The sequence below is a fragment of the Tetranychus urticae genome, chromosome 2 (assembly GCF_039701765.1).
Source record: "Tetranychus urticae isolate SD_2017Ah chromosome 2, NJAU_TeUrti_SD_1.0, whole genome shotgun sequence".
Classification (NCBI taxonomy): domain Eukaryota; kingdom Metazoa; phylum Arthropoda; class Arachnida; order Trombidiformes; family Tetranychidae; genus Tetranychus; species Tetranychus urticae.
The window spans coordinates 15,676,453-15,691,871 of NC_142959.1; the positions used below are offsets into that span (position 1 = coordinate 15,676,453).

At 35.2% G+C, this 15,419-nt stretch overlaps 2 protein-coding genes across 2 annotated transcripts; both read left to right on the forward strand.

Annotated features, from left to right (window-relative positions):
• Positions 1 to 5,429: 5,429 nt before the first annotated feature.
• On the forward strand, positions 5,430 to 6,477 carry LOC149093984 (uncharacterized). The gene is made up of 5 exons (XM_089268265.1): positions 5,430 to 5,613; positions 5,675 to 5,805; positions 5,878 to 5,999; positions 6,061 to 6,162; positions 6,253 to 6,477. The coding sequence occupies exons 1-5, from the start codon at positions 5,491 to 5,493 to the stop codon at positions 6,369 to 6,371; spliced, it is 597 nt and encodes a 198-aa protein (XP_089124391.1). The 5' UTR covers positions 5,430 to 5,490; the 3' UTR covers positions 6,372 to 6,477.
• A 6,405-nt stretch (positions 6,478 to 12,882) lies between these two features.
• Positions 12,883 to 13,852, forward strand: LOC107359580 (uncharacterized). The gene is made up of 5 exons (XM_015926078.3): positions 12,883 to 13,064; positions 13,123 to 13,253; positions 13,318 to 13,439; positions 13,498 to 13,599; positions 13,686 to 13,852. The coding sequence occupies exons 1-5, from the start codon at positions 12,942 to 12,944 to the stop codon at positions 13,802 to 13,804; spliced, it is 597 nt and encodes a 198-aa protein (XP_015781564.2). The 5' UTR covers positions 12,883 to 12,941; the 3' UTR covers positions 13,805 to 13,852.
• The last annotated feature ends 1,567 nt before the right edge of the window (positions 13,853 to 15,419 follow it).

Here is a 15,419-nt window from a genome sequence, read left to right on the forward strand (position 1 = left end):
ATTTGATTCTTTCCAATAGTATTATCTTAATGATTTTGACTTATCTTATATCGATTGCCAATCCTTTCGAATTTGGCGAGCCCCTGATTTGGAAAGATTCAACAAATAAATTTCTGAAAGGAATCATTGCAGTTAACCAAACCATAATGATGGTGAATCCTTGCAAATCAATTCCCGAATATAAGAGCTATTTCGATAAAAGAATTGGTATGATGAGCCTCAACGAATCAGATTGTACATTCGTGTGGCAAATAGATAATCTAACTAAAACTTATCGTGGATGTGTTGATGGAATAAAGGGCTTCAAACGACCTGTTTGTGACGCGATGGTTGACCAGCTTTGTTTTCAATACACTCATCGGAACGATATTTTCTACATAGCTCGCCAATCCTGTCTAAAATACATTAATGAGAAAATGAATAACCTGATGGTAAACCTCCATACAAAGATGCCTCGACAGCTAAGACAAAGACGTCAAACCCCACCAGTTGTTGATCTTGAGGCTGAAAGTACAGACGAGGACGATTTGCCAGATTTTTATAGAGCAACTCGACATATGCGTCCACGGTACCAAGGACCAATCGACTGGGATGATATCAACACCCCTAGTACATCCAGATCAGAACCAGTCGAATCTACAAATCCATTTCAACTGACACCAAATCATCTATTTGACCATAATGAAATTAAGGATTTTGAATGTAGAATTTGTTCAGATGTTGTCTTTGATCATTTTGAAGCCCAATCATGTGCAAAATGTTTCACTTCTCTCTGTCCAGATACTTGTCTTCCCGAATATATAGAACGTCAAGTAAAAGAAATAGAGTCCAGGCAATCTAATGAAGAAGTGAAATGCCCGAAATGTCAGACACCTTTGCACTGCGTTGATAGACCTCAACATGGGCCCAGATCAATAGAAGCTTTTGAGAAATTACATTGTACCTGCTATTTCAGTCCAAATTGTAATGATATCCTCCTTGTAAGGGATTATTATTCACATGTCAATGAATGCGAATATAATAGAGAGAATTGCTTGAGGTGTAAAACCAAAAATAGAAACCAGCAGTTTCATTTAGATTGCTGTATGGAAGAACTGAGTTCACTCCATGCAGAGCTAGCGCTTACAAAAAACCTTTTACAACGAGGAATCATTACTATTGAAAAATAAGATAAATGTTTAGAACAAGAAAGGGAGAAGAATAAACAATTAGAGGAACAGTTAAAAGAAAAAGATATTCTCATCAAAAGACTTTCCTCAAACCCTAGGAAAATTAGCTCAATATCTAACCCCATCCATTATACCAAGCGCCATGTAGGTAGATTTTCCAAATTCACTATTAAATATTTAAATCAAACCTTCCAGATTAATGGAATACCCTTAGAAGTTGAAGGTAGAACCCCTACGATCAGAGATTGAAAAACAAATTGGTAAGCCAGTTGGCGCCATACTGAGATGTGACCATACATTGGTCAAAGATGATAAAATTCTTAAGCATCACCAGTTTGGATTCAAACCCACCGTTTTAACAGTTTTGCCTATCGATATGCCTGTTGAGGAAGGTAGCCAAATTAACATGGAGGTCACTGAAATTGGACAAGTCGTTTAGTATATGTAACTGGACAGTGGACTGTCCAGAATCACAGCGGGTATATGTAACTTAAATAACTTTTCCTGGCAACACTAGTCGCCAACTTTTCTTAGATGTAAAATTAGTCCCTTGGCAAACATGTGTTGCCAAGATGTTGTTCAGGCCAAATATGGCTATAGAAACGGCTCTACTCAAGCCCTAATTAGTGTACCAAAAATGATATAAAAAGAAATAATAAAGGAAAGAGAACACTTCCTCTCGGAACATCATTAAGAGAAAGATTATTTCTGACACTGACAAAAAACTGGCCTGCGTTACAATAGGTCAAAGGTAATCTACCAGCATGACAATGCACGGCCTCATGTTTCAAAGGTCGTGAAAGATAAACTGGCCGCGCTGAAATGGGAAGTTATTCCTCAGCCCCCATATTCACCTAACCTTGCTCCATCGGATTACCATCTTTTTTTGTCCATTTCAAACTCGTTCAAAAGCCGAAAGTTCTACAATCGAACTGACGTTCAACGGGCACTGGATGACTTTATTGGGTCTAAAAAGACGGAATTTCGGTCTGATGGGATCAAAAAGCTCAAAAATCGCTGAGCTAAAACAGTTGAAGCAAATGGAGAATATTTTGATTGGTTTCAATTGTCAATTTTTTGTGCACATTGAGCATATGATTTGAATCAAGTTTAATTCAATCGAGAGATGGTGTTGACGATGGCAATTTCTAATCTATTTTGTTATTATCGATGACCAATAATATTCATTCATGTTTAGCTCTCTGCCTGGTTATAGACATACACCCTTTAATTGAAAGTATTGCCGGGATAATTAAACATCGGATGTTTACACCGTGATCCATTTGGTTTGGACAAACAAAGATGACTCATTGAAGGGGTTGTTATATAATCACAGTAGATAAAACAGATGTTTATAGTCACCAGTAATGTTTATTTATTTCTATTGATGATTTTTTTTGTTTCCACTGTTGGTAATTAATGTTTGAAGGTATGTTGATTAACTAATGTAATGTTGATGATGAAGGCACTAATGGTAGATTTGTTTTGTTTTCAGCAATATGCCAGTTCGGTTGACTCTCGAGGAGAAGCAATTTTTGATAGAAAATTTTCAATGTAGTCAAATAGAGAGTGAAGTTGGCAAAATACAAAGGTTACAAAAATTATTCAAGGAAAGGTTTCCTGATAAGGATGAACTTTCGAGGTCAACAATTAAAAATATATGGCAAAAGTGGAAAAAACATGGCAGTGTGGAAAATAGGTTTAAAGGACCAGGAAAATATATAAGAGTACAAAGTAACATTGACAAGGTATTTGTTGATAAAACAAATCATCCAAGGGATGGCATCAGACCTACCTGTGAAAGGTTAAAGTTATCATATGGTTCATGTCAAAGGATTCTTGATGAAGACACTAAATTATTTCCATACAAAATTCAGAGGACACAATTACTTAAACTAAATGATGAAGCAAGAAGAAGATGTTCACAAGTCAATGTCCAAACACTATTTGATAAAGATTATCATCAGAGGATCTGGTTTACCGATGAATCGGCTTTTGCAACTACAGGGTATATAAATAAACAGAATTATCGTTACTGATCAGAAACAAAACCAGATTTCTCAGCACCAAAGGTTGGATTTCCAGAGAAAGTTAATGTTTGGGCAGCCATAAGTAATTATGGGATAATCGGACCATTTTTTTCAAAAAAGCCAATGGTGAATATGAAACAAAAAAAGGAAATTATGCTGAACTAATCAGTGAGAAATTTTTACCTAGTCTTATGCAACTGAGAGGTGAAGAATGGATTAATGACATTTTCCAACAAGACGGAGCACCTCCTCATACCGCTGGTGATACTATTTTTTTACTGAAGAGTATTTTTAAAACAAATTTAATATCTCAAAAAACGGATTATGAAATCCAATGGCCACCATATTCACCTGATCTCTCCCCTTGTGATTTCTTCCTCTGGGATTATATTAAAGACAGAATTTATTATGAAAATTTTTATTACAATTCAATTGATGAATTGAAAAAAGCAATAGAAGAAACAGTAAAAGCAATACCTCTTCCTATTATTCAAAAAGTGATCAATAATTCTCTCAAAAGAGTTAGATTGTGTCTAGAAGTTGACGGAAAAACGTTTGAACAATATGTAAATAAAAGAAACGATTGATGAATTTATAAGACAACCCCTTCTATTTATGACGTAAAAAAGCAATGAGTCATCTTTGTTTGTCCAAACCAAATGGATCACGGTGTAACATCCTTATTGAACCTGAAGGTGCAACACTGGCTCAAACTCATAAAAGTGAAATCTTCTTATGTTGACTCCGAGTCCTAACTCTTGAACTGGAAAACAGATGTAACATTTAAACCAACAACACAATGAGCAGAAGTAGCGAAATTTTCACTAGCAACCAAGGCTTTTAGAACCACTTTTACTGCTTTTATTTGCAAATGAACGAGAAAATTTTTATTGAACTTTGCCAGCAAATCGATTTATTGCTAACTTACAATTTGCTTGATTGTTAATCGCCGCCTGTGAGTGACAGTTAATCGAAAAAACCAAAATGGATGCATCCAAAATTATATCCATTTCAATTCTGTTGTTAAACTGATATGTGTAAATCAACTAACAATTTGGTTGATAATAATTCTGCCTTGCTGAATCAATCTTCTTTTAAGTCTGATTCTTAAAATTGCCTCTGATCTTTCATTTCTCACATGTTTTCATCCAAAAATCACATGACAATGAATAAAATAGCTAATAAACTCACGAAGAGTACCGATGGTTATATAGTATAATTCTTACGTGATTTTCGTGTTACGTTAATGATTATTTTGTTCAAGATGGTAAGTTCATGAAATATGTACTTGTTTCAGTTTCATGTTAATTGTTATTTTTCAAAGTAACAATAATTAACAATTGAATTTGAAATTTTCTCGAATAAATAGAGAATTCTAATAATTTCAGTCAAGGGCATCAAAACGGATCCAATATTTCAAGTTGTAATATCCAACAAGTGGACCCCCGATCATGACTGACTGCAAATGTCTTTTTACTGATCTGAATACAATAAATCCACATTCGACTCAGATATTCAGACTCAAATTCTATTGTGAAAAACCATCATCAGTATAAGAAATGCAAAAGTTGAAAGTCATTCTTTGTCAAATTGAAAATATCCATTTCGAGATGAAAGACTTTATTTATGAAACATAAAAGCTTTTGTTGAAGTTTAGAATCCAAATAAAGAAAATTGTAATCAAAATATTCATCTGATCGGCAGTCTTTGAGAAAAGCGTCTTGCATAATTGAATCACCGTATTTTTCCCCAAACTCTACTATGTCACTACGAAATCATAAGAGTTTTTATTCATCTCAATTCGAACTGACTATGCGATGTAGCTATCAATAGATGTCGTTTCACTAGATCTCGACTTGAATCTTAAATTGAACTTGAAACTTTTAAAGGTGCAAAAGTCAATGACCGTCAATTGTTCTGTGACCAAACACCAGATATATATTATAATACATAACTTATGTCTTAGAGCCCAACATGAAATGGTTCGGCATAATGCGCTTCTCTATGACAATCCAAGTTGAAACCGCAACTTTAGGCAAATCTCAATGCTTTATTGTTTCATGAGATTATCATTATCAATTGATGATTCTTTTGTTTCAGATGGTAAGTTCATGTAATATGTACTTGTTTAAGTTGCATTTTTTCACACTTGCATTGACAGTGATTCGACATGTGTATTATGCTTGGATTTTCGTGTATAAAAAGGGATTTCGTCGCATGATTTCAAGTCATTACAGTTATCATTTCGATTGATCATTACATTTACTTTGTTACCAACAGTTTCGTTAAAGATGAAGTCAACTTTATTTGTTGCTTTAATTGCTCTTGCAATTTCAACCTCATTTGCAGTTAAAATCAAGGGTTCATGTCCAAAAATAGCCCAACCCAAAGGCCCTCATCGGCACTTCAATGAAGTAAGTTTAACTCAATCCAATCATCATCATTATTATTAATGATGCTACTTTATCGTATTAGTTTGTAGGAGACTGGAAAGTTATTGGTCGAAGTGAACAAACTGTTCCAAGAACTGTCTACAATACTCTTGAGATTAACCACCTTTATCCTGGAAAAGTTGCCGTTATCGAGAAAGGTTCAACCAGAGACAAGTAAGTTTCAATTGCATGAATAATTATTCTATATGAATCTTATCAAATGAACAAACAATTATTATATAACAGTGTTGTCCAGTCACTTTGGGACAAGTATATCGAAATGACTGTTGGTGAATTCAATGGAAGATCATATTATGAACTTGTATCAGAGGGCTATGAACCCTACTCATTCAACTTCGAAACTGCAGGTAAACGATGAATTTTAGGTAAATTTATGCAAAGAATAATAATATTCAAAATTGGTTTCAGATGGTCGACGAGGTAAATTTTGGATGCCTTATTATGACAATCCTAAATATGAAGAAGCCGTCTTAGCAAGTTGTGTTAAAATTGACGATTCAACTGTTGATGGTAAGTAAATTATTTGATATAATAATTTAATAACACAAGCAATTCAATCATCGTTTACTATTTTCCATTTTTTCATTGCTCAAATAATAGTTAAAGCCTGGTTCGTTTCAAAGACTAAAGGAGCTTCAGCTTCACAAGAAGTTAAGGATCTTGTTAAATCATTGACTGGACAAGAATTGATGCAAATCTGTCAAGGAAACTTCTGTTGATTCGTGATATTGAGATATCGATACGAGATGTAATCCACAATTAAACTCTTCATCTGTTTATTGTAACTTTTCTTGAATAAGAATATTAAATAATTTATAAAATAAATCTTCCTGTTAATTATTTATTCTTGTTCATTTTTCTAGATCTTTGTCTCGTTGCTTCTCGATCAGATATGTGAGGGTGGAATAGAGGTTGCTCAGTGTTGTGCAAGGCACCAGAGTAGACTAAGTTAAACACGAGAACGGAGTGACTTAAGGGAACGGAGTGACTCGAGTTTACAAGTTAAGAGATTTATTAATATAAGAAGTATTTACAGTAATGATGATATAGACTCTCGGTCTTACTACATACAAGTGACACAGTTAGTATAACTCAGTAATGTCTTATATACAAGTAGGTGACAATGTTGTAACGTATCTACGGATACACAAATTGTCACTAGCCAATCAGTATAATGCAAGACAATACAAATGGGGGAAACAATAGGTTGATTGTTTCCGAGTGAATTGGGCAATGATTACATAATGATCTAGAATATTCTCACACCCCCTCTTAATCCAGACCCAATTCAGCAACAAACTTTTGATGTTTAACACGAGCGAGGGCTTTGGTTAAAATGTCAGCAACCATGTCTTCCGTTTACAATTGCTTTACCTGCAGCTGACCATCCTCAACTTGATTTCGAATATTGTGCACACGAATCGCTATATGCTTAGTTCTCTTGTTAAACATCGGGTTCCCAGATAACTTGATCGCGGACGTGTTATCATTGAACATAACCAAGGGACTTTGGATGTACTCCGAAAATCCAATTTCTTCAAGTAACTGCTTCAAGTAAGTCACTTCATTAACCGCTTCAGACAAAGCGATGTATTCACTTTGGGATGAACTCTGAGCGACTAGTGACTGCTTCTTTGAACCCCAAGCTACTGTAGCATTCGACAGTTTAAAACAATATCCCGAGTGACTTCTCCTGTCACTCCTGTCCGATGCCCAATCTGCATCAACAAAAGCTTCCAGTTTGTTTCCTGGTCTCCTCGAGAAACACAAGCTTTTATTCATTGTACCTTTCAAGTACTTCAGGACACGTTGCGCAGCTTTCAAATGCTCAATATGCGGACTTTGATTAAATTTTGCCAGTCGATTCACTGCAAACGTGATATCAGGGCGTGTATTCAGAGATAGGTGAAGTAATGAACCGATCAAACTTCGATATCTTTGTCCATCTACTTTCTCACACGTACCATCACAAGTCTCAATATCAATGTTAGCTTCCATTGGAGTCGCAACCGGTTTGGAGTCACTTAACTGCTGACTCTCCAACAATTTTTCAATAGCATAAGCTTGCGATAGCTTAACTTCATAGATACTTGGTCTTTCTATTTCAATACCCAATATGTATTTTGCAGGTCCTTTATCTGTTATGTCAAACCTTTCACTCAACTTCTTCTTGATTAAGTTGATCGTGTCAACGTCCTCGGATGCTATCAACAAGTCATCGACGTACACGGCTAATATAACTTTATGACCATTCACAACTGCGGTATACAAACATCTTTCAGTTTCGCATCTTGAAAGACCTATCTCAGTAAGAATAGAATGCAATTTCAGATTCCATTGTCTTCCACTTTGTTTCAGTCCATAGAGTGACTTGTTCAAGCGACATACATAATCAGGGAATTTTTCATCCACAAAACCATCTGGTTGTTCCATGTATATTTCTTCATCAAGCTCACCATTCAAATATGCTGTTGATACATCCACTTGATGGATCTGGTATCCTTTATCAGCACACAGAGCAAAGAGGATTCGGAGTGACTCTGGCCTTACTGTGGGTGAATACGTTTGGTTGTAATCAACACCAAACCGTTGACTGAAACCTTTTGCCACGAGTCTCGCCTTGAACTTATCAATTGAATTGTCATTGTGCCTTTTGACTGCAAATACCCAACTTGAACCAATGGTGCGCCGACCAGGAGGAAGTTTGACCAAGTCCCAAGTTTTGTTTCTCTTGAGAGATGCCATCTCAGCCTCCAAAGCTTCCATCCATTTTTCCGAGTGACTCGACGATATTGCATCTTTGAAGTCCTTTGGTGGAGTGACTTCCTCATCAACCAAAACTCCAAGATTATCGTTAGCTTTGTTCCTCTCTCTCAAATCATATTCATGTTGACCTATCCTCGGTGGAGGTCTAACAACAGGAGGATCAGTCTTTTTCGGACGACCTCGCCTTCTGCGAGTCTCTGATGGTACTTCTGGTTCTACGGTATTAGAAGTTTGCAAGTGACTTTGCTCAGGACTCTCATCACCACCAGATTCCTGGGTGACGTCCTCTGGTTCTGATTCACAATCAGCACCGATGTGTATTGGAATTTCATTTTCCTCTGGATAAGATACATCACTGATATTCTCGATGAACTTGACATCTCGACTCAACTCGACCTTCTGTGTCTTTGAGTCCAACATCCGATATCCCTTTGATGTATCGCCATATCCCACCAATATCATCTCTTTACCTTTTTCAGCAAACTTATTATTACCGGCACGTTTATTTAACACAATTCCTTTCGTACCGAAAATTCTCAAGTGACTCAAATCGGGTTTCTTTTGAGTCCACAATTGATACGGAGTAACTCTGTCATTCGATTTATTGATGACTCTGTTTCTCACATAAGCGGATGTAACTACTGCTTCGGCCCATAATCTTTGATCGAGTTGACTATCATTTATACAACTCCGTGCCATTTCAACTAATGTCCTGTTGATTCTTTCAGCTACTCCATTTTGTTGTGGTGTATAAGCACAACTGTTTTCATGCCTTATACCTCTTGACTTGAAGAATGGTTTCAACCTGAAGTATTCTCGACCACCATCGGTCCTCAAAGTCTTTAGCTTATGACCAGACTGGCGTTCAACTTCACTTAACCAGACTTTGAATACGTCCACAACTTCATCTTTAAATTTCAGGGGGTAAACCCACACATATTTGGAGTAGTCATCAACAAAAGTTACAAAATATCTGGCACCACCATAAGAAGGTGTAGCAATGGGTCCACAGAGGTCTGAATGAATCAACTCGAGTGACTTCGATGAGTGACTTCTCGATGTTGAGTAAGGCAACTGAGATGCTTTACACTTCATACAGGTCTCACAGGCAGTTTTCTTGGATTCACAAACTTTGATTCCAGTTACCGCTTTATTCTTTATCATTTTCTCAATGTCACCAAAATTCAAGTGACCAAGTCGACGGTGTAGTAACATCAAGTCACTCGACTGCACTTCCGATGAAATCCGAGCTAACCTATTACTCTTTATTTGTTTCACAAATAAATCTTCATCAGAAGGGAACTTTATCATGCAACGGTCCTTATCATCAAGAACACGAGCAAATCTTTTATCAAAGATGACTTTGCCATTTGCAACAGTGACTCGAAACACTGAAAAATAGTTGACTTTAAGTTCAGGAACTAGTAGTACATTCCGTAATAACACATTATTACCATCAACATGCAAGTTGATGTCACCAATTCCAGAGACATTCATCTTCCTTTCATCTGCAACAGTTACTGTCCTACCGACTGAAGGTCGTAAGGTTTTGAAGTAACTCCGATTACAACAAACATGGGAAGTTGCTCCACTATCTAGAATCCATGATGACTCACTCATCTTGCAATTACTACTAACAGATCTAAGCTGACAAGCATAGTCTGACTTATCCAACTTATCAACTTTCTTTGATTTTTCACTACATTGATTCGACTTATGACCAGATTCGCCACACTTCCAACACTTTATTTTAGTTTTCTTCTTGAAGTGACTCTTATTATCACGTAACTTCATGACGTGACTCGAATCTTTTTCGTCTGACTTCTTCCGGCTTTCTTCTTCTAACAGCTTAACCTTGAGGACATTCACTCCGGGTAACTCGTCCCGACTTGTCATTGCACAGACAAAGTTATCGTACGTCTCTCCAAGGCTGTTAAGTAAAAGCACTGACAAACACAGATCAGGAAGATCAACCTTCATAGTTGACAATTTATCAGCCAACTCGTTGAAGTTATCAAGATGTTCCTGCATCTTTTGTCCAGGTTGAATCCTTAAATTCACCAAACTCTTAAAATTTCGCACCAAGCTAGCTGGACCAGTATGCTTATGAGCTTTCTTGAGGGCCTCCCAAGCTGCATAAGCAGTTGTACAAGACTCGATTGTCCGGAAGTTCTTCGGTTTCACATGTAACATGATCTGAGCCAGGGCTTGCTCATCCTTAACTCCCCAATCGTCAGCCTTCTTTTCTGGTTCAGGAGCCACTGTAGACCAAAGTCTCATTGCGACCAGTAAACTCTTCATTAACACACTCCAAGTGTCGTAGTTCTCATCTCCAAGTTTCTCGATATTATATGTTGGCGTCATGATGAACACAAATATCAGGAGTAACTCCAAATTTCAAAATAGAAACACAGTTTAACGAAAGCACTCAAACGTTAGAGCCAACCACGCTCTGCTACCATGTGAGGGTGGAATAGAGGTTGCTCAGTGTTGTGCAAGGCACCAGAGTAGACTAAGTTAAACACGAGAACGGAGTGACTTAAGGGAACGGAGTGACTCGAGTTTACAAGTTAAGAGATTTATTAATATAAGAAGTATTTACAGTAATGATGATATAGACTCTCGGTCTTACTACATACAAGTGACACAGTTAGTATAACTCAGTAATGTCTTATATACAAGTAGGTGACAATGTTGTAACGTATCTACGGATACACAAATTGTCACTAGCCAATCAGTATAATGCAAGACAATACAAATGGGGGAAACAATAGGTTGATTGTTTCCGAGTGAATTGGGCAATGATTACATAATGATCTAGAATATTCTCACAAGATAAAATAACGTGGTAATGTTATTAAATAAACACAATATTTCTCAATGAAAATGAGCCGATCAGCGATCCTATGAGATTGCTGATGGACAGTGTTTCCTTAGAGGAACCTGAACTTTTATCGATGAAATATCGATAAAAATCAATGGGGAAAAATATCGATTATAATGGTCGATTCAATTTAATCAAAAAACACTACTTTTAACTGTTATTTAAAATTGTTTCATTGCTGTTTGTCCCAATTATAAGGTTCTGAATAGATAACTGCTATTGAAATCAATCACATCTTTAGATCGGGTCATCTGAAGTGATTAGTTAGGCTTAAGCTTAAGTTGATTTCACAATGTTCATCAATGAACTTCCAGACGATTGTTTCCTTACCATTTTTGGCTTAATTAAGGAACTGGATGATTTATTAAACTGTTATAAAAGTAAGCTTGTTTAAAAAATCACGTTCTTTTTATTGTATAACAAATCAGAAACCGCACAAAATTATAAAAGAGATTACTATTTACTCTTTGCAGTATAGCCACAACACTAATGAAAGTGAATCTGTCTTGCTGAATCGATCTTTTTTAAGGCTGATTCTTAAGATTGCATCTGATATTTCATCGCTCACATGTTACTATCCAAAAAGACATGAAAATGACTTTAATAGCTGATATTGTTATTTTTCAAAGTGACAATAATTAACAATAGAATTTGAAAGGAAAACATTTCAAGTTGTATTTAACAAGTGGACCCCCTATCATGATTGACTGCAAAGGTCTCTTTACTAATCAGAATACAATAAATTCACGCTCGAATACAATCAAATTATTCATCGACTGACAGTCTTTGAGGAAATCGTTTTGCAAAATTGAGCACCAAATTTTTACATAAACTCTACTATGCCGCTAATCCAACAGTGTGCCATCGTAAGAGTTTTTCCTCCGAACTTAATAATTTAAAATACAGATTCTGATTGCCTCAATAAATTAATTTCTCATTATCATGAATTCCGATAAAGCTGTGACTATTCTTCGTTCATGTAGTCGAACTACATCAAAACTTTTCTTAGAACCCGCTCAGTTTGACCACGATTCTAGCGCAAAGGTGACATTTTATGTATTTATAATACAATGAATTGTATGAATTGGATAGATCTTAACTCAAAATACTCATATAGTGAATTAAACTTGAGATTTTTTCAAAGGTACAATTTTTATGTGACCAAACATTAAATGGTTTAACATGACGCGCTTCTCTATGCAAATTTGACTTAAAAATGCAACTTAAGACAAACTTCAGTGCTTTGTTGTTTGATGGAATTGTCATTGCCTTTTGTTTCAGATGGTAAGTTCATGAAATATGTACTTGTTTTAGTTTCTTGTTTTCATTTTATATTACAAGAGACATCAATTTGTGACAGCATTTTCGTTTGATCCACGTTGCTTTCATCACCCAAATTCAATTGTTGATCCATTGGATTTGTTACTCTTTGAGATTCATTGCATGATATTAAAATCATAACTTTTTACGCTAAACGAAAACATCTGAAACATTAGCATTGACAGTGATTCGACATGTGTATTAACACATTAACATTTGATTCTTGTGTATAAAAAGGAGTTTTCTCGCATGATTTCAAGTCATTACAGTTATCATTTCAATTGACCCTTACATTTACTTTGTTAACAGTTTCGTTAAAATGAAGTCAACTTTGTTTGTTGCTTTGCTTGCTCTTGCAATCTCAAGCTCATTTGCTGTTAAAATCAAGGGCTCATGTCCAAAAATACGCCAACCCAAAGGTCCTCATCGACACTTCAATGAAGTAAGTTTAACTCAATCCAATCATCATCATTATTAATGATGCTACTTTATCGTATTAGTTTGTAGGAGACTGGAAAGTTATTGGTCGAAGTGAACAAACTGTCCCAGGAACTGTCTACAATACTATGGAGATTAATCACCTTTATCCAGGAAAAGCTGCCGTCATCGAGAAAGGTTCAACCCGAGACAAGTAAGTTTCAATTGGAAGATTAATTATTCACTGATCTTATTAATTAAATAATTAATTGTAACAGTGCCGTTATGTCACTTTGGAGCAAGTTTATCGAAATCATTGTTGGTGATTTCAATGGAAAATCATATGATGAGCTTGTATCAGAGGGTTATGAACCCTACTCATTCACCTTCGAAACTTCAGGTAAACGGTAGATTTTAGGTAGAATGCAAAGAATTATAATATTAAAAATTCGTTTCAGATGGTCAACGAGGTAAATTTTGGATGCCTTATTATGACAATCCTAAATATGAAGAAGCCGTCTTAGCCAGCTGTGTTAAAATTGACGATTCAACTGTTGATAGTAAGTAAATTATTTAACATAACTCATATTAATATTAATACATTCAATCATTGTTTACTATTTTCATTTTTTCATTGATCAATTAGTCAAAGCCTGGTTTGTTTCAAAGACTAAAGCCGCTTCAGCTTCACAAGAAGTTAAAGATCTTGTTAAATCATTGACTGGACAAGAATTGATTCAAATCTGTCAAGGAGACTTCTGTTGATTCGTGTTATTAAGTTACCGATACGAGACGGGATTTACAATCAAACTCTACACCTGTTGATTGTAACTTTTCTTAAATAAAGTTAAATAATTTTGCAAAATCAAATTTGTTATTTATTATTTATTGGTTATGAATGAAGAGTTTGGTGATAGAACTAGAGCCTAAACTACTATTAATAGTACTAGTAATAGTATATAAAAGGAGATCTAAAAAGGTATCGGCATGAACTGGTAATGGAGTTTTCTAATGAATATATTTTAGGAGATTATTTTAATCAATCGACGATTCTAAGAGGGCTTTTGTCTTGGTGAATTGATCGCGCAATTGGAATGGCTATTGAGAAAAAAATTACATTTTATAAAACTTGTGCTCAATGCTAACGCTACGAACAGATTGAAAGCTACCCAGTAACATATTATTCGATTGCATTCAAGACGATTAAAGATTTACTCTGTCTATTTTTGTTCTAATGAGTCTTTCAAGTTTCGTTTTAATTACTGATCAACTCATCTAATCATAATGAACCATCCAAAGAAAATAAACCATTTCTTCATCACTCTTCTTACAGTAGATGGCATAATAAAGTGAAATCAAGACACTTGTGTCTAGGAAGCGGTTGACAGACGATTATTGCCATATTCATATGATTCGGAAACTTTTTGACTAATCCAGCAGTAATCTTAGAATCTTTCATTGTTATAATTGATCAACCGATGTGTTGAATTACAGGTGCAACAAGTTCTTGATAAATATTGAAATAGAAAAGCTAAAGTACCTTTTATTATATTTTTTAAGCTTTAGTTGTCATCCAATCAAGCTTGCCGATATTGGGTTGTCTGGAAAAACTTAGACTAAAAAATTGATGAATAGTGAAAGAAATGCTATTGTATATATTTCATGAAGAAGTAGGAAAATAAATAAGTTTATAAGAAATTAAAATGAAAAATCTGAGATATTAAAGTTAGACTCATTCTCAAGCATCAAAAGTGTTAAAACCTCAACACATTTAAATTTCACAAGAACAGTCCCAAAGAGGACTGATTTTTAGAGACTTTAATTGTAGATATCAATCAATATCAATATTAAATGTTTACATTTTGTTAATTACTCTGCATTAGAGATCAAAAAAGTAGAAAGGCTACCAAAATCTTTGAGGAAGCAATTTTTCATGAAATCAAAACCTTGACTTATTTTTTCACAGTTAGTGAACAACTGAGGCCAATCTGATCTGATTTCATGTTGATTCTCATTGAAATAAAATTTCATTGATCATCTATATAGTTTATTCCAATCTTTAATATAATTAGCAGCCTTTTGAGTTCCTGCCGGACAACAACGAACATCAAATAGCACCAAATTGGGTAAAATGCGAACCAATTGCTCAACATGTTCATTTTCCAGGTTCTTGAATCTCCTCAGTGTAAGGTGTTTAAGATTTTTAAGATTTGGATATTTTCTGAACAAGCTTTTCCAATCATTCCAGTTAAAACTTTCATTATAACCAGGATGATACTGTACACATAAAGATAAGTTAATTAATATAAATTCAGGTACTTTTGTCATGATGGACATCTCTAAGAATGTGTTTGATTTGGAAATTTGATTAATATCAAGA

Excerpts from the sequence above, each read along its gene's own strand:
- LOC107359580 (XM_015926078.3), top strand. The coding sequence starts at position 12,942 with ATGAAGTCAACTTTGTTTGTTGCTTTGCTTGCTCTTGCAATCTCAAGC. Across the intron at positions 13,254-13,317 it reads AAAGGTTCAACCCGAGACAA|TGCCGTTATGTCACTTTGGA; the intron begins GTAAGTTTCAAT and ends TAATTGTAACAG. Across the intron at positions 13,600-13,685 it reads TGACGATTCAACTGTTGATA|TCAAAGCCTGGTTTGTTTCA; the intron begins GTAAGTAAATTA and ends TTGATCAATTAG.
- LOC149093984 (XM_089268265.1), top strand. The coding sequence starts at position 5,491 with ATGAAGTCAACTTTATTTGTTGCTTTAATTGCTCTTGCAATTTCAACC. Across the intron at positions 5,614-5,674 it reads CTCATCGGCACTTCAATGAA|TTTGTAGGAGACTGGAAAGT; the intron begins GTAAGTTTAACT and ends TTATCGTATTAG. Across the intron at positions 6,000-6,060 it reads ATTCAACTTCGAAACTGCAG|ATGGTCGACGAGGTAAATTT; the intron begins GTAAACGATGAA and ends AATTGGTTTCAG.